Raw genomic sequence first — 19,879 nt, 5'->3', positions numbered from 1 at the left:
CTTATGTGTTTCAACACAAAAGTGAAACTTTGCAGGTACTCCACCCACTTGGCATGTTTATGGTTCAGTTTGTGCTGCTGAGTTATGTACTGCAATGCAGAATTATCAGAGAACAAAACGAACTCATTTCCCAGTAAGTAGTGCCTCCAATGTTTCAAGGCTTGAACCACTGCATAAAATTCTTTATCATATGATGAGTATTTCTGCCGACTTTCATTTAGCTTCTCACTAAAGAATGCCACTGGTCTGTCCTCTTGACTAAGTACAACGCCAATAGCTGTCCCGCTGGCATCACATCGAACCTGAAAAGGTTTGCTGAAATCGGGCAGTCTCAAGATTGGCCTTTCTGTTATTTTACGCTTCAGGAGTTGGAAACTGTTTTCTGTAGTCTTAGTCCAGCAAAAAGGTTGGCTGGCCTTTTTGATGGTTTCTAACATGGGCGCGCAGATTTCACTAAAATTCCTGATGAACTTCCGATAAAAACTTGCTAAACCGTGAAAACTACGTACCTCGAATAAACTCTTAGGTGACGGCCAACTCATGATCGCTTCAATCTTCTCTGGGTCCATCTTCAACTCATTCTCTGCCACTACAAATCCCAGATAAATCAACTCCTTCTGCAAGAAAGTGCATTTTTTTAAATTTATCAGCAGTTTGTTCTGCTGCAGCTTCTCGAATACCCTTCGGATATGCTGAAGGTGTTCTCTTTTCGTCCTGCTGAAAATTAAAATATCATCCAGATAGACTATTACGAACTTTCCAATAAACTCCTTTAACATCTCGTTCATTAATCTCATAAAAGTGCTTGGAGCATTACTCAATCCAAATGGCATGACCAGCCATTCGTACAGTCCTTCGTTGGTCTTGAAGGTTGTCTTCCACTCATCTCCCTCTCTAATCCTGATCTGATGGTACCCACTTTTCATATCTATCTTTGTAAAATATGCTGCCCCACTAAGACAGTCCATCATGTCATCCATTCTAGGCAAGGGAAACCTGTATCGAATGGTGATCTTGTTTATAGCCCGCGAATCTGTGCACATTCGCCATTCTCCACCTTTCTTGGGTGCAAGGACTGTAGGTACCGCACAGGGGCTTAAACTCTCTCTGATCAGTCCCTTATCTAACAATTCCTGCACTTGTTTGCGTACTTCCTCATTGTCCTTGGGACTCATTCTGTACGCTGCCTTGTTCGGTAAACTTGATCCTGGTATAAAGTCAATATGGTGGCTAATGCTCCTCTTGGGAGGCAACTTATCAGGTAGTTCCTGAGCCGCAATATCTTGAAATTCCTCTAACAGCTCTTGGATCTCCTTGGGCAATTCTGATCTCTCCAAGCTCAGTAACACTCGCTTCATCCTCCTCACCACTGCAAAATTAATCTCATTTTCTTCAATCTGCTTTATGTACTGTTTTCCTCCAAGTAATAGCGCCTTTGTCCCGCTTGATTCTGCTGAATCTTCCTCCTTGATGGGTACAAGTGTATGTTTGACCCCATCCTTCGTAAATTTATAACAATTTGTTTTTCCATCGTGTGTCACCTTCCTGTCATACTGCCATGGTCTTCCGAGCAGTATGTGGCACACGTCCATTGGCATGATATCGCAGACCACTGTATCATGGTACTTGCCAATGCGGAACTCCACCTCGCATTGTTCATCAACCAACAACTGGTGGCCTTTCTGCAACCACGACACCTTGTAAGGTGTGGGGTGCTTTAGTTGCTTCAACCCCAGCTTTTCCACCATCTCTGTGGCAACCAAGTTATTTGTACTCCCGCTGTCTATGATGACCTTACAACACTTTCCATGTGATTTACAGACTGTCCGGAACAGTGCTTTCCGCTGTGTTGTTTCAGCCACTTCCTTGGTTGGCTTTAACAATACTTTGTTCAAAATCAAAGCTTCCCCCATCTCCGCCATGTCTTCCACTTCCCGGGGTTGTGCTTCAGCTTCCTCAGGCTGTGCCATCAGCGTTCCCCTCTGACCGGCCTGTTCAACTTCTGGACACTCAAAGGCTCTGTGCCCCCGTTTGTGGCACCTGTAGCACTGGACATTAGCCCCTCTTCCGCAGCCATTCCCTCGTCCTCTCTGGTATGACCGACCTCCTCTGGTGCTATCCCCTTTTTCGGCTGTCCCTGAAGTTTTTGAACTGCTGCCTTCTTCGCTGTTCGCAGCACTCTTGCCTCTTCCGTAGGACTGTCCTCGTCCTCTGCTACCTCCTCTCCCTCTTCTGTTGTTCTGTTTTCTATTAATCTTTTCCTCAGCCTTTACAGCGCTCTGAAAGGCTTCTTCAATATTCCGGGGAGAAAGAATACTGATTTCATCTAATATCTCCATCCTCAATCCATTTACGTACCTTGCTGTCTTTTCTGGGTTATCATCAGTATAACCAGCACGTAAATTTACTCTGTAAAATTCTTCTGTATACTCCCTAACTGTCATTCCTTTTTGCCTTAAACTCTGCACTCGCCGATATAATTCCACCTGGTAATCTTTTGGCAGAAATCTGCCTTTCAACTTCGCTATCATTCTGGACCATAGTCGTATCGGCGACTTGTTCATTTTCTTTCTGTCTGCTTGGACACTGTCCCACCATAGTAGTGCGTGTCCCTTCAGCTTAGTGGCAGCGAACTTAACCCTTTTATCCTCACTGACTTCTTCATTTTCAAAATATTTGTCCAGTTCGCTTATCCAGTCCAATAGGACTTCCGCAGACAGACTCCCATCATAATTAGAGATTTCTGTTTTTGGTTTGCTGCTGGCCATTAAAACCTGTCGCAGCAACCTCAATTCTGGAGCTTCCTCATCAGACCCTTCTGCAGCAGTCATCACCTCCTCTTCACTGGTGTCTCCCAGTTTTGGGTCTCTTCGTCTACCCGCTTCTACTGCTTCCAAGCGAGCTGTAAGAACTCTAATTTGTTCCCGCAATCCTTCATCTGCTCCTCTACGTGCACCTCTTCCACGTCCTCATCTTGGCACTTGTCCTTCTGCCATCTTCTTCTAAATAATAAAAAAAAACTGCTCTGATACCAATTGATGGGGCCAGCCCACGTGGTCCCACGCTGACTCAGATTACGTGGACTCACACTAAACCTTGCTGTATTAAGTGATTGTAAATGATTTAAATTCGGTGGTTGATTGGTATTTATGCCGTGGTACCTTCCCGGATCCTCCTTATGACACCTGCCCTCCTCGTGATTGACGAACCCTAATCTCTTTACTGCGCTTTACATCCGCCATTTCGCGCCTGTTCGGTCATTTTGCTCTTTGGAACTTGCTCTGTGGTTTGTTTGGTCCTGGCCGCTTCTGGTTATTCTGCTAGTGGGATGAACCTGTTAAACACTTGCTGGTTTCTTATGGTGAAACAATGTCTTTCGACACGGTCAATACGTTGCCATGGACACTGTTGTATTTGCTTCAGGTTTTCTTGGTAAGCTTCGGTCCCTCTCTGTACATTCAACTGAGTTTTACGACTGCGTGAGCATTGTTTGGTTCTGTGCTTGGTTTAAGCTGTTCGTATGGTCTTTTTGTTAATCTTGTTGGTGATTGCTGGTGATGAAATGGTTATTGCTTCGCTCAGTGGTCGAATTCACAGTTCGAATGCTCCTCAGCTCGGCTTTCCTCCGGCGCTCGCCTCTGTATGTCAGGTAAGGTCTCATTCTATGTTTTATGTCTTCATCCTCTGTTTATTCCGGAACTAACGTTCCGTAGCTCCTTCGTGCTCAAGGATAATTCTTGGTTCTGTTGGCCTGGGTCTCGGCTCACCACAGGTATGAATCCTCTGTTATTCTCATACGCTGTTTCGTTGGTTTGTTTGCAACTTCATGCCATAACTTTCTGTACAGGTTTTATAAGTGGTTTTCAAACCCTAACTCCGCCTTACTCTGTGTTGGCAGGTGTGGCCGTTCCCGTGGATGCGCAAAGGTTACAATCTTTCTTGTCCGGGTAGCTCTGTCTTCACTTTACTTCTTCACAGCGGTTCTTGGTTGAGTTTGCTTGCTTGCTGTTTGCAACTGTGTCTTTATCGATTCTGTTTGTGTGTTGGGTTTTCCCAACCCGTGGCCGTGACTGGGGTTTTGCTGTGAGCTTTCGATAGCTCGGTTCCACGAACCCTCCGTGCACAGTTTTTATATATGTGGGTTTGTACAGGCATACAATGTAACACCTTATAGTATATGAACTTATTGTAAGTGGTTTTGGTTGCTTACCGGTTTCGGCCGTAGTTTGTTTGTCGTTCCACTGTGTTGGTTTGCGCCTTAACGTCTGGTGCTCGGTCTCGGTCTTAGCTGGCTGACAGACTCTTTAGATTTGTAAAAACTCTGCTATTCGGCTTATCTGAAATGAATTTAACACACAGTATTATGCATATACATTTGATTACAAAGGACGTAATTCATAGAGCTAAATGTTTAATTGTGCACTGTATTTGATGAAGGAAGAATAATGTCTGTATTTCTGGTATTCTCTTTTACATATGCTGCTCCTGAACTGAACCCTTCTGGGTTGTTTCGTTTGCCCTTTTGTACAATAGTTTGGGCAGTTGGTTAACTGCCTGGTAGTTATGCTCTTGCAGTTTGTACAGTTGCTCAGGCACACGTTTCCTTTACTATTCGTTTGTTTACATACTTTTGACACTATTCTATCTTTAACATTTATAACTAAATCCTATTACAATAATTAAGACAAACTAAACATAAATTAAAACAACATTGTTTGATGGTGTAATTGACCCTGAAAGAAAATTAAAAAAAAACAATAACTCTGACAGGCTTGCTGTCCAGTTTAATGAAATATTCATCAACCCCAATCTTCTTCAGAAACTTTCTTTGTCCCTTCTCGGTCTTCGCCCTGTCGACCAGATGCTCCTGCATCATGAATGATGTATCTTAGGGAAGCAACATAGATAGACATTCTAGCAAGAAAGTCAATAAGGGCAAAGGAACCTTTGGAGATTGTCTACTCAGATTTATGTGGACCAATGCAGACACCATCAATTGGTGGCAGCCACTATGTATTGACCTTCATAGATGACTATAGAAGGAAGACATGGGTCTTTCTCATAAAACAAAAAAGTGAAGTGTTTGAGCGCTTTCACCAATACAAAGCTCTTGTTGAGAAGCAAAACGAACACTACAGCAATGTCCTTAGGACTCACAGAGTTGGACAGTACATCTCAAATGATTTCCTTCATTTTTTTAGGGAGCATGGAATTCACAAGCAATTTACAACAAGGTATACACCTTAGCAAAATGGTGTAGCGGAAAGAAAGAATAGGACCATTATGGAAATGGCAATGTGCATGATGAAGGAAAAGCATTTGCCAAATGATTATTGGGTTGAAGTTGTTGTTTGTGAAGCATAAATCTTGAATATATGTCCAACCAAAAGCGTTCAGAACATAGTTCTTCAAGAGGTATGGAGTGGAAGAAACCATAGTGTCACCCACATGAGAGTTTCTAGATGTGTTGCCTATGCACATGTCGTGGATGAGTTGAGGAAGAAGTTGGATAGCAAGCGGGGAAAATGTATATTTGTTGGATACAGTGATGAATCCAAAGCATACAAACTCTACAATCCATTAACCAATGTCATAATCAAGAGAGATGTGCAGTTTATAGAAGAGGAAGCATGGGATGGAATTTTAGAGAATAGAGTCAATGTCAAAGTATGTATACCACATGGGGAGAAAGAAGAATTCACAGCAGCAAGTAATTCCTGACTCCCTCTACTCCTATTCAAGTATAACAATGCAGGCACTGAGCAATGCCGTCAATAAATAATAAGACAGATTCGCACAACCAAGCAAGTGCTTCTTGAAGCACACCACAAAGCTCAACACCAAGTGATATTTCAAGCCCATCTTCAACAATCACAAGAAGACCAAAATTCAGAAATTTAAATGAAATTTATCAGCAAGATAAAGTTGATAGTAGTGGTGGTCTGAATTCCTTATTTGCATTATTTTTTCATGTAGATGACCCAATAAATTTTGAAGATGTAGTCAAAGAAGAAAATGGGTTGTGGCAATGGAAGAGGAAATAGAAGCAATAGAAAGGAATGACCCATGGGAGTTAATGAGCCTTCTTAAACGAAAACATGTCATTGGAGTGAAGTGGCTCTACAAGACTAAAAGTAACATTGAGCGAAAGATTGAAAGGCAGAAAGCAAGGCTAGTAGTCAAAGGGTACAAGCCCGAGCATGGGAGAGATTATGTGAATATATTGTGCCAGTGGCGAGGATAGAGATAGTGCCAAGAGTTGTGGCTATTGTAGCACATCATAAATGGAGAGTGTATCAAATGCACATAAAGTCAAAGTTCTTATGTTGTGGAACCTATGTTTATGAATTAGAAGGCCAAGAAGACAAAGTGTATGGTTGAGGAAAACTCTTTATGGGTTGAAACAACCACCGCACCATGATACATTAAGGATAAATGCCTACTTGTTGGATAATGGTTTTGACAAATGTGATGGTGAACCCACTGTTTACATCAAAGACAGAAGGTAAGATTCTCATTGTCATTTTATATGTAGATATGATTTCTTCATTGCTTATTTCAAACAAGTCATGAAAATAGAATTAGAAATCAATGACTTGGGATTGATTGTTAAGATATTTTTGGGCATAGAATTGAAACAAACAGAAAATGACATTTTTATTTCAAAAACTTATGTATCAACCAATTGCTTAAAGTGTATTTCTTTATATACCTATTTAGTACTACACTAAGTAGGAATGCATGCAGCTTTGAATGCATTGGAGTTTTTAAAGCTAAGAGCTGAAGATAATATGTGAAGGTTAAAATAGTTATAAAATTTTATTTCTAATGGCAAGAATTTTGATTTCCAATCTTTGTGTATACATTTAACTTAATATTTTCATGTTTTGTTATATATATATTATTTCTAACATAAATTATTAAAATAAATTTCAATAATAATCTTTTATCGAGCAGAACACTGGTGAGATTACTTCAAATCTATTTGAAATACCAAGACTCCAAAAAATGAAGTAGAAAAAGTAATTGAAAAATTCTTATTCGTAATAAACCAATATACCAATCAATATACCACAGGACTTAATCATAAAGCAAACACAACATTTCATTATAAAATAAACAGTCTTAAGGGAACTGTTTCCCAAAACTCCAATGACAGTTTAAAATTAAGGTACCTGTTTGCCAACACTCTAATGGCGGAGAGTTTAAACTGTTTGCCAAAATTATAATGACAAAGAGTTTAAAATTAAGGGAACTGTAGGAATAAGTGTGTCAGAGTGGCATGTTCATTTCTCCTAATACATAAGCCAAGGCAAGTAGCATGAAGAAATTGCAGGGCCTTTTGCCTAACCTACAACAAAGCATAAGAAAAACTGGAGTAGAAAAAGTAATTGAAAAATTCTTATTCGTAAGAAACCAATATATCAATCAAAATTACCACAGGACTTAATCATAAAGCAAACACAACATTTCATTATAAAATAAACAGTCTTAAGGGAACTGTTTCCCAAAACTCCAATGACAGTTTAAAATTAGGCTAACTGTTTGCCAAAACTCTAATGGCAGAGAGTTTAAACTGTTTGCCAAAATTATAATGACAGAGAGTTTAACATTAAGCGAACTGTAGGAATAAGTGAGCCAGAATGGCATGTTCATTTCCAGTAATACATAAGCCAAGGCAAGTAGCATGAAGAAATTGCAGGGCCTTTTGCCTAAGCTACAACAAAGCATAAGAAAAACGAGTAACAGAGGAAGGCGCATTCATGTTTTGGAGACAGCAAAACCAAAATTATTTTCCAAGCCCTACAAATAAAGTTCGAAGTAATAGAGTCCATAACTTTGAGAAATAGATTGACTGATCAAACCAAGGTCCAGCTTCCTCCGTTCCAGTCCTGAGCGCGACGAAGGTCGGTAACGCGATATGCCGTGAGAGATTTACTTTCGGGGAAGTGCACCAACCAAAACTCCTCCCCACAGAAAAGCCTTCTCACGACGAATCCATGCCACCAGCAGTCTTTGTCGTAGGCTTCGACGAATAATCCTTCTGGTAAAGGAACAGGCAACGGCGTTTGAGGCGGAATAGGCCTCATATTATCCTGATGCACCTTCTCTACCAGTGCTTCTCCATTATACCATCTGAAGTTGTCCAACTCTATGCTGTAACGAGCGCCGCGGCCTCTGGGAGTTTTGACAGTTCCTTCAAGCCAAGCTCCGTCGAATGCTTTATTCTCGCTGCGAAACTCCACTTTCATTCCTTCCGTCCATTCCATTCTCTCGTTTACTGTTTACTGAAACAAATCACCAGCTCTTTTTTCTTTTTACTGGCAGTGACTATAGTCATTTTTGGTTGCTATTTCATTGCCATTTTAGAAGTAGTCTAACTCATCACTTTTATTCAAGAAAAACAGTAGACTTTAGCTCTTGATAAATGTCTACATCTCAAACCAAATCAACACTTAACCAAGCAAAAACAATTTTAAGATATACTTTAAACCCTAATATCAATATCTTATTATCACACACAAATTACTCATTATAAAAAAAACTATTAAATTTATTTGACAATTTTGTTTTAACTTTCCCATTTATTTTGAGGGCGTAAATTTATTGTAATCCAAAGTTTAAAGGATAAACTTTTCGCAACTTACGTATTTCAGAGAGTTCTATCAGTGGAAAAAGGAAAAAAAAAAAATCACATAAAAAACCCGCCCCAAAAGAACCACATTTCCCATAAATATATGAAAAATATTTTCTGTTTCCCAGATTCCAGAACCATACGCATATGGACCGTAGCTGTGGAAATTGCTTACCAAGACTAATAGCCGCTACCCAACCTTTTCATTATTAGTATTAACTCATACAACTATACTTGTTGAGTATTATATTCCTAGTGGAATCTTTCTATTCGTTTTGTTTATCTACTTGCAAATAGAATGAGAATCACCCAAACTGTGGTGACTATTCATGGGTACTATATACAATGCCAGACTATTCATGGTTACTATATGCAATGCGATTTCATTAGATAGTCAACGAGATGAATTAGGTGAAGTACCTGAACTGTCTATTTATCGGTCCTAGATCCACGCTGGGTTGGGCTTCCTCGAACCTAAATGAATGTTTAGTTTTTTTTGGGTTATAAAACTCTCTATTTATCGGTCCTAGATCGATGCTGGGTTGGGCTACCTGGAACCTAAATGAATGTTTGTTTTTTTGGTTATAATAATTTCTAAAACCAGGGTCGTCTAAAGAGAAGATCTCAAAACTTGATGATCAAAGAGTATAAATCTGAAATAGGCAGGATATAATTTGCGCAGAAATCATCAAATGATTGTTTAACTCGACTACCTGGAATGTAAGTGAACACTGGGCGCCGATTTAGTTATAATAATTTCTAAGATCAAGGTAGTTGAAAGAGAAGATTATAAATATTGTTAATCAAAAAATATAAATCTGAAATATGTACAAATCAACCAAACCGGCTACATACCTTGATGAGAAAGTTGTTGCTGTCTACACACTGGGCACTGCAGCTTTTCACCACCTGCCTCCACACAACAACAATATTTAGTTATTTTTACTGATGTGTGAAAAAATTATTAGAATTGTATCCCTTTAAATAGGTCACAATAGTGAAGAATACCATGGGTTGTAAAAACCCAGAGTCTAATAATTTGATAGAGTCAAAATTTTTACCTAATCGAAAATTGACTAATGGGAAATTGACAAAATCTTTTCAATATTAATATAGATAATATAACCATGGTATATATCCATATACCAAGTGTCCATAGAGATCAAATCTATTTATTATTTTTCTTTTTTAGGCACATGTTATTGATCATATGTATTGGACCATGGTATTAGGGAGGGAGTCAAATAAATTACTAATAGATGGTATTGCGGCATGGTATTAATTCATGGTATTAATAATCCATAGTATTGCCACATGGTATTAATCCATCGTATTGTAACAAACCCTATTTACTTTTTTTTCTTAATTATTAATTTTATTTTATTTTTGTTGGAATAAAATTTGACACCGAGAAATATTTACATACCAAGATAGGATAAGACAAGTCATTACAATATCTCTTTCACATTGGGTTAATGACGAGCACAAGGCAATAAATAAAATTGACTTAGTATAACTAATAGATGAACTTTTTTTGGTATTTTTGTTCAAAATCGGGTACAAATATTTTAAAACCAAAATTTTAAGTTGTTTAATACTTTTGGAAAATATAATTCCTATTTTTGTGTGGCGTGTTTCTAGGATTTCCAACCTTGTTCTAAGAAAGATATTTCCAAACTAAATATGGTACTTGGCCAAACAAAATCATATGACTAGGTTACAACCTCAAGAAGTTGGCTGCACAGCTAACCCAATGTGGCCCACAAACTCTTGGTGTTCCATCTCCTATTGTTAGGATTTGGTTATTTATAGTTTTCTATTGTTGTTCAATAATAAAAAGGTCATTTAGCCTCATTGTAACTCAAGAGGTGTATGTAGCTACCACATCTCTTGTCACAGATAAGCTACCATCCCCCAAGTTTTCATTTTGTATGTAAGCATATTTCAAGTCTTTGATATTAATGAAATGAAAATTTATTTCTACTGAATCTCTGTGTTTTTTTTTATATGTATTATTTGTGTTCTTATATAAGTCTAGATCATATGTAGAGGAAAAAAAAAACCATTTCCTATCCATTATATAATATATAAAGTAAAGGCTAGCCAAACAATCTATTAAATTTCCATGGTAAGAGGGACCATTTCATATAAATTATATAAAATAGAATCATAACAATGAATAACTAATTATAAATTATAAATAATTCATTCCAACTTTACATGTACAAAAAAATTAATTACTTAACTTACAATATATTTAAAAATATAAAAAAAAAATCTACCATAATTTAATCAAAATACATAAATGGCATAATTAACCTACCAACTCACAAGATGTCAATAGATATCCAAAGTTTTATTACGTTATTCATCAAAATATTAAGTTATTACAATATGGATGTTTGGTAATTATTAAAATTTAGTATATAAAGGACTAATGACTTCAATTCTCTAATGTTTTCTACTACGAAAACTAGGGTTTGGCACTAACAACAATCATGGTTGTGTCAAGAAAGGGCTCGAGTACCCCCTCTAGCGAAACCATGTCAAAAAGGTGGAAAGGACAAAAGTCTTTCTTCACCAAATTCAAAAATCAATGTACATTCAAGAAATCCTAAGCCACCCATTGAAGAGATAGAGGGGGAGGAAATGGCACCAGGCACCAACAAGGCAATAAAACTATAGGTAAAGATTCCAACTCTAAAGATAACAGACATTGAGGTAATTGCTTACAGAGAATCCATGCAAGAACACACCATCGTTTGTAAGTTCATCAATTTTTGGCCCTCTAAAAAAGTGCTAAAGTGGTGGCAACAACAAAAATGGCGCCCCAAGAGAGGCATAAAGATCCATCTTTGGTCCAAGAGTTTCTTCGTAATGATCTTCGATCTACTTGAATACCATGATCGCATCATTGAAGGATTCCCTTGTCACTCCAACTCAACATGTTTTTACATGTAGTAGTTGAAGGAAACTTTTAGCCCAAAGAAGGAAGATTTCACGAGAGTGCCATTCTCGATTAGACTCTATTCACTGCCAACAGACTAATGGAAATCCTCAATCTTAAGAAAAATAGGAAAAAATATTAGGGAATACATTAACATGTTAGAGGGAACCTAATTAATGCATTACATCTCCTATGCAAGAATTTTTTTTACATGGACATCTCAAGAACCCTCGAAAAAAGAAATAAATCTCATTTTCTGAGATGAGGCATAGATGCAAAACATAGACTATGAGCATATTTCATTTCTCTTTAGAAAATTATATGAGCATGGGCATATCTACCAATATTTTCCTCAGGACACTTCACCATTAACTAATCCCCAACCAGAACAAGGTGTGAATGATCAAGGGTTTACCAAGGTAACCTCTTAAAATAAACAAGCTAGGAAAAATCAAGGTAAATCAACCTCATCAAGCCAAGCTAACATAAAAAAACTACTACAAGTGCTTTGGACGTGACTGATAAATGAAGAAAAGGAAAGAGCCCTATTCCTAACCCACGAAACTTCTAAATGAATCTAATCTCGTGCAATATAAGATGTCTTAATGGACCTACAAAAAAAAGACTTCTAAAATAGAAAATTATGATTGACAAGCTAGAAATTATTTTCCTCGGGGAAACAAAACTCGGTTTAGATATTATTCCCTCCTTACAAAATTAATGTTGGAAAGGATATGGGAATGTTGCCAATGTTGCAAAAGGAACAACAGGAGATCAAAATATCCTTTAGAATGAAAGTTTAATGAATCTTAAAACAACAATATTTGCACCCAATATTTTGTCCATTGTCTTTCAACTCACTGGGTCAGTTGAAATCCCTTGTGTTGCTAACATGTATGGACCTCATCGAGGAAAGGAAATTATCAGCATGCTAAAAAGCCTAAATAAGATGCAAGGAGTAATCCCACGTACCCATAGGATCATAGGAGATGACTTCAATATGATCACTAAGTTGAATGAGAAAAGGAGGCCTCACAAAGTTGGACAGAGATGTAGAAGCCTTCAAAGAAACCATAAATAGTTTGGAAATGGTGGATGTGGAAAAAATTGATGGAATATTCACCTGGAAAAATAAGAGAGGAGGAGAAAGGAAAAATTCCTCCAGGCTGAATCATTTTCTCATTTTAGAATCCATCCTCTTCGCCAACCATGAAATTGAAGAAACAATTATCCCTTTTACAAGCTCAGATCACTCCCTAATGGTGTTAGAGATTCAACCACTTGGAACCCCCAGGAGCAAACCATTTGAGTTTGAGGCATTCTGGAATGAGGGTCGTGAATACCAAACTAGAATAAAGGAGTGATGGGATGATGACCTTCAATTAAGAGGCTCAAAAGATTATTGCTTCGAACAAAATCTTAAGCATAATAAAAACATAATCAAGAGATGCAATAAGGAAGTTTTTCAGGACATGCTCAAGGAAAAGGAATATCTATAAAACCACATGGAGATGCTCCAATAGTACATCATCCTTAATGGTAACCCGACTCGACTACTAAAAAAAGAAATAGTTGCATCAAAAATGAGAATTGAGAGCCAATCAGAGTGAATCCACAATACTTGAGTACCAAATGTCGCTCTGAATCCTTGATACACAACTTCATGTGAAGGGTATGGAAAACATTTGTGAACTCCGACACATCTTGGTCCCTTCCTTACCGCAACGTAGTCCACTTTATTTATTTATCTTGATAGCTCTCGACAGGATGATATTATTCCTTGATGGCATCTGAGAAAGATTTCCAAGTGGGTGGAGATTAAAATAGTGAGGATTCTATCTTATTGTTTTGATTACAGTAGGTTACCCACTAGTCCTTCACATGTGGGAAGACTTTTAGGAGTGAAAAAGTAATCTTGTCTTGATTTGAAAAGTCATGAACTCGAAAATATCCTTCAAAAAAATTTAACCATCTCTCTATGATGTTTGCATCTATCCAACCTTCAAATATGGGAATTTCAAAGTTAGTTTGTACCTTAAAATGAGTGGTGCCTCCAGAGTGGTTGTTGGATGAAGATGCATAACCTATGGGTAGTCGCTGAAGGATCTCGAAAAAGTTATCCATCATCGCGTTCTGTTTTCTCTCAAGGTCTCCCTCGAGGAATATTTGAAAGGATCTCCTACCCCTTCATCTTTCTTTTCTTTTTCTGTGGGTGGTAATCAAGGTTTGCGAGGCTCGTCTTTTAAAGGTTCAACTTGTTCGAGCCCCACCCCCACTTCTTATACACTAACCTCATTCAGGCCATGCAAAGAAAAACAGAGAAAGAGCATACCCCTATGATACCACTAATATGGACTTATGCAGGAACACAACAAAATACAAATATACACATAAATAAAAAGATGCACCAGAAATAAAACTTCATTCATTAATATCAAAGAACTGAAATATGCTTACATACAGAAATGGGAATAAACTAGCTTGGTGATGGTAGCTTATCTTTGAGAAGAGATGTGGTAGGTACATGCTTTTGAAATATGTTACAATGAGGCTCAAGGGCCTTTTTATTATTGAACAATAATGGAAAACCATAAAAATTCAAAACCCTAACTATAGGAGATGGAACACCGAGAGTTTATGGGCCCCATTGGGTTTAGTTAGGAAGCCAACTTCCTCGGGTTGTAACTTGGTCATATTATCTCTATGTGGTGCATAGGTTACCTCATTGGAAATATATCTCTCAGTAACACAAGATTTACCATAGGCCCCTACCTACAATTATGGGTTTGTTGTGGTCCTCAAAAACAAGTCGTTTAGCGAGTCAAAACTGCTTTGGAAGTTCATGACCTGAGAAACTGCTAAAAATAGCAAATTTTTCTATAAACAAGGAAACTAATGAAACTGACTAGACATCTAGGGCAGGTGGCCACCAACATCCACTTGGATTAGGTGCAGAGATTTTTTATTGATGGATAGGAAAAGAGCCTCGATCGAGGACACCCTCGAGCCTTAGCAACTTCAAATATCCACCCATCCAATTGTCAACAAAGTCTGTGAATTGCTTCCCAAAGCCATATTTTTGGTTCTCTAGTAAGAATGCAATGCTTATATTTTCAAAGAAATTCAAGTCATATAGGTAGTTCTCCTTACTAGGGAGAGGATGATTATTCAAGGCTCTCTCTCGGCTTGATAACTCCTTCCACTGTAAGGACTTCCTCGAACATTAGACACGAGAATACTTCAGCTCATACAGCTTGAGCAAACGCAAGCCTCTGCCCCAAAAACCTCTTAAGTCACCCCAATCATTCTAGAGAAATGGTCATCCCCTAACACAAATGTTTGTAAGCTAAAATTCGACGAAGCCTCATGGGGTAATCCTGGGAAAGTAGGATTTGGAGGAGTTTCAAAAAATCATTCTAGGGACATGCAATGGATGTATTTTGACAAAATAGGGCACAACATGAAAAATGTTGCAAAATTGCAAGCGTTGGAGTAAGGTATTGAATTAGACAGGTTCTATAACCCTCTGTCATTGATCGTGGAAGGGGACTCGACCATGGAAATACATGTTGCAATGAAACCCTAGCATGGCACTTAGGTTAATAAGGTCACCACCAATTGGAGAATATCTAATCTCCTCTAGCACACCAAAGGCCACATCGACAACCTGCTTTCAAGCGATCAAAAGAAAAACAAAATCACTAGCCGAAAAGTTGTCAAACACATCAAGATATGGACTTGAGGTCATGTATTCTAGTGCATGGCATGGGCCAACTACCAACACAATGTGCAATGCTTGTGAGGACATTAATCCCAAGGACATATCAAAATATTTCCCATAAGGAGCGAATCTAGTAGAGCTCCCTCCAATAGAATTAGTCATGATTTTCAAGGACAATTGAAATGAGGGAAGTGTTCTCGAATATCTCACATTCTCCCTCCCATTCAGGGATCTTAATACAATCTCAAACATAGGAAACATGAGCTTCTTAAGATGATCTTAACACAACCACCATTCCTCTCCAAACAAACATTGCACACATCACTTTGTTGCCTAGGAAAGCTTCACGATACAAGTGACGGGGAGGCGTAATGATGTTTCCTAATCAATTGTGGATTACTAAATATAAGGGAGCTCAACGCAAGTCATAATTCTAGCTTTAGCAGCTGAAGTATCCCCTTCCTACTCTCGCACTTCGGAATTTACCTGTCATTCTATTTCACCACCCATTGTTCTCATTCACCTTGGATCTATAAGATGGATCCCCGCGCTCACACCAACAAAGCCTCCTCCTCTGACCAAAGGGGTAGGGTCCATGGAAAAGGTATATGGAGATAGGACCATGTGCAACCTACAACCAGAGCATAATGAGTTCTAAAACATTCATTACATGAGACATTAATGCATAATCTTTATACCTTATAGGTGGTTGAATTTGACGTGATGACCTCCTTAGAGTTTTACTACTTTCATCCTTCTTCCTGCTTTGTGGAGTCCCTTGTTCTCTTCTTGGAGAGTAATGACTACTAGATGCTTCTTGCTCTTGAACCTGTACCTCTTGATGTACCTGTTCATGTTCATGTTCAAAGCTTGATTCTATTTTGACATAATGATCAATATCATGCCATACACCTTTGTTATTCATTTTATCACCTTCATCTACATTTCCATGAAACACCACATCCCTATGTGCAAGAAATCTATGTGAAGTAGGATCAAACAACTTGTATGACTTTTGATCATCACTATAACTAATGAATGTGCACTTAATTGATTTTGCATCAAGTTTTCTTCTTTCATTTTTTGGAATATGAGCAAATGCCTTGCATCCAAAAACTCTTAAATGATTCACTTTTGGTTTATATCCATAAAATGCTTCAAAAGGTGTTTTTAGTTCTAAAATTTTGGTTGGACTCCTATCAACAGTATTGATGGCTTTAGCCCAAAAACCATTAGAGATATTTTTACCTTCAAGCATACTTCGTGCATATTCCACTAGTGTTCTCTTTTTCCTCTCAGAAACTCCATTTTCTTGAGGCGTATGAGACACTGTAAATTTTTGTATAATCCCATGACTTTTGCAATATTGATTAAAAGCTCTTGATTTGTATTCTCCCCCATGATCATATAAAAATTTTGATATATTTCGGAGTTTGTTTTTCCACCATGTTTTTGGATTCCTTATAGTATTCAAAAACATCACTTTTCTTTCTTATGAAATAGACCCAAGTGTATCTAGATCTATCATGAACAAAAATAATAAAGTACAATGCTCCTCCAAGAGATCTAGTTTGCATAGGTCCACATACATTAGTATGAATTAATTCAAGTACTTCTCTTTGGCTTTTTCCTTCATGTATAAGAAATTACTCTCTATGTTGCTTGCCAAGTGCACATGCTTCATATTCAACATGATTATTCTTCATAACATGAAGACTTTCCACTATTGTTTTTATTTGAAGTAACATTAAATCATTGTGATTTAAATGCCCATACCTTTGATGCCATAAATTTTCTGTTGACATTGTTGTATTCTCAAGCCTTGTCACAGGTTCCCTATAACATAAAATTTATAGGTTCCCTATAAAAGTTATAGGTCACGTGAAGATCTACTGCAGACACATTTGGGAACTTGTAGAAATCTGCATCTAGGTTTCGAACTATGTTTACACGGTGGGGGGGCGTGGGGGAATTATAGCTTATTATAGTTACACTCCTTCTCTCTATGTTAGTCCCTTTGTTCATTATGCTGAGGCCCCAAGAACCTCTGATCTGCATCTAGATCTTGTGACCAAAATATTTTTGTGAACCTATGACAAGAAGTGAGAATACCTCCCACCTACAAATTTAGATTGCACACAATGGTTGCAGATAGCCAACAAGAACTAAGGATAGTCTCACCTACAAATTCAGATTGCACACAATGGTTGCAGATAGCCAACAAGAACTAAGGATAGCTTGATTGTACACAACGCTGAAGAGAGCCAACACTACAACGATTTTTCTCAATCAAAACATAAAAAACTTGGGAGCAACACCGTGACAACAAGATCTCATAACCTTCACGGATTTGAGCCCTATTTCTTTGAGATTTGAAGTCTCACTAGATCTCCCTCTCTAGCTTGATACCATATTAGAAAATCAGAGAGGCGCACAAGAATGAAATCAAATCTCATTGATCAAATCTCATTAATCAACTCTTTTTGGACATACCATTTCTACATTATTCCAACATTAAATTTATTTATAATTTTAAATAATTTTCTCTTAGAGCTAGTTTGCTACACCCATGGATGAGGATCCAATTGATAAGAAATGCAGAAGACATAAGTTTAGACAAACACACGGGAGCTCACAGGTGCAGATCACCAAGAGCTCCCACCAGCAAATGCATTCGCTTTACTTATTCATTAATCATCAAGAATTAAATAGATACATAGGCAAAACAGATTCCTAATTAATAGGAACTAAATGTCAAATAAAGAGAAAATCATAACTAAGTAACCCATTCTCCATTAATTTCTAACATCCACCCTTAATGGAGAAAGGGATTTTTAAACAGACCTAAAGTGTCCCTAAACAAATCAAACTTCAGTCTTCCTAGTGGCTTAGTGAATTGTGGTTCCTGTGTCCTTGGACACCGAAGGAGATTGAGATAGCGAATCGAAGGATTCATGCATAGGCGATTGTTCTCCTCTTATTTCTTCAATCATCTTCACAACATGACTCATCTTCGGGCGTTGCTCAGAGGGCACGGACACACAGACCATTGCGATTTGAGGCATGCCCACCATTTCCTCCTCGATGTTCTTGTACCTCATGAGTTCTAGATCAAATACCTCGGCTGTCCATTCTTCCCTCACAACAGATTGTACCCACTTGGGAAGATCTATGCTTTCATCAGATGCGTGTGTCTTTCCTTCATATAGTCTTACTTCAGCTTGAGCACCCACCGATCTAAGTGCATCAGCAAAATTTGTGCTGGCTTCCGATGGAATAGAGTAATCCCCTGTGCCATGTAACAGAAAAATAGAACTGTATAGGCCACGCTTGTGGAAGTGATCAATTAAATTCAATAGATTGTACCCACCAGAGATACCAAAATAAGCATTAATCTGAGAGACACTCCATGTAAGACCTGTTATTTCAGTTCCTGCTTCTTTTATCGCTTGATGCACCAGTGCACAAGCAGCAATATGTGCACCAGCTGATTGTCCAACTAAATAAATCCTATTTGGATCACCCCCATATTCAGCAATATTGTTGCATACAAATGAAATCCCCTGAGATGCATCTTCAACCATGTCACTGATAGTACCTTGAGGAAAGTTTCTGTAGTCAATGCATGCAACAATGACATTTCTTTCAACTAATTCTTGTCCCAGGAGAGAACCCCAAGCTTTATACCCAATGATCCACGCACCACCAGTTATGAAAGCTACCACTGGTTTTGGTTCATCCATATTCTCTGGTATATACAAATCCAACCTGTTTCTAGGTTCCTCCCCATAAACGATGCTTCGGTGAACACGTTTTGAAAAATAGTAATAATAAGCAATTTGGATAAAGCCAGGCATAAGGAACATTGCGTAACAGCCAAGAGCAAGGAACTTTATAATCCATCTATAACCTAACCCGAGATATGCGAGCAATCTGAAGGCTAATCTGGTGATCAAATAGGTCTCTGCGGCAGCATGCCCGACGTCTTGCCTGAACGACCGCTGTCTCTCTGGCCGAAAGCCATAAATATTACTATCGCTCGCAGTCCTCCACCTCCTGTTATTAAAACTATTATTTGGAGTCGTCGAAGCCACTAATAATGGAGTATCTGACCCTTCGTCTAACAGGGATAGGTGACGGGAAAGCGTCGTCTGGTTCTTCATCTCCAGACTCGACGGGGCCAAAACCGATGCCGAATTGGGAACCACCGTGGGAAGAATATCCAGGCTCTCGTCGTGAATTTCGCTGCTGTGGTTGGTGTCGGAGTCGATCTTCATTTTCTTCGGGTTTAGGGGCCGGGATAGCAATTGAAACGGAAGCATTCGGGTGTGAAGCGCTCCAATTACCTTCTCAGCAGGTACCATTGATGATGGATACCTGCTGTCCCGGCTCCTTTCAGCAGACTTATTTGACGTCATCAAGGCTTGTTGAGGCGTACTTTTCACATCCAACTTGTAGAGTCCTCCTATGCGAATACCTGTAGCAATGGGCTTCATCTGATCCAACAAATCTTTAATAATGCAATAAGATTTAAAAAATTCTACCTTGAGGTCCTGATCTGTAATCTTGGACACAG

The 19,879-nt window shown here is 38.4% G+C and overlaps 1 protein-coding gene across 1 annotated transcript; it reads right to left on the bottom strand.

Annotated features, from left to right (window-relative positions):
• Positions 1 to 7,859: 7,859 nt before the first annotated feature.
• On the bottom strand, positions 7,860 to 8,270 carry LOC149267395 (DUF724 domain-containing protein 3-like). The gene has a single exon (XM_089411490.1). It carries the CDS (start codon positions 8,268 to 8,270, stop codon positions 7,860 to 7,862), a length of 411 nt encoding a protein of 136 aa, XP_089267616.1.
• Positions 8,271 to 19,879: the final 11,609 nt, after the last annotated feature.

Source organism: Pinus tabuliformis, chromosome 6 (assembly GCF_031772625.1).
Source record: "Pinus tabuliformis cultivar Carrire ecotype Pingquan chromosome 6, CPIR1, whole genome shotgun sequence".
NCBI classification, from domain to species: Eukaryota; Viridiplantae; Streptophyta; class Pinopsida; order Pinales; family Pinaceae; genus Pinus; species Pinus tabuliformis.
Note: the sequence above shows the minus strand (reverse complement) of the source record. Positions and strands in the feature narration are given on the sequence as shown.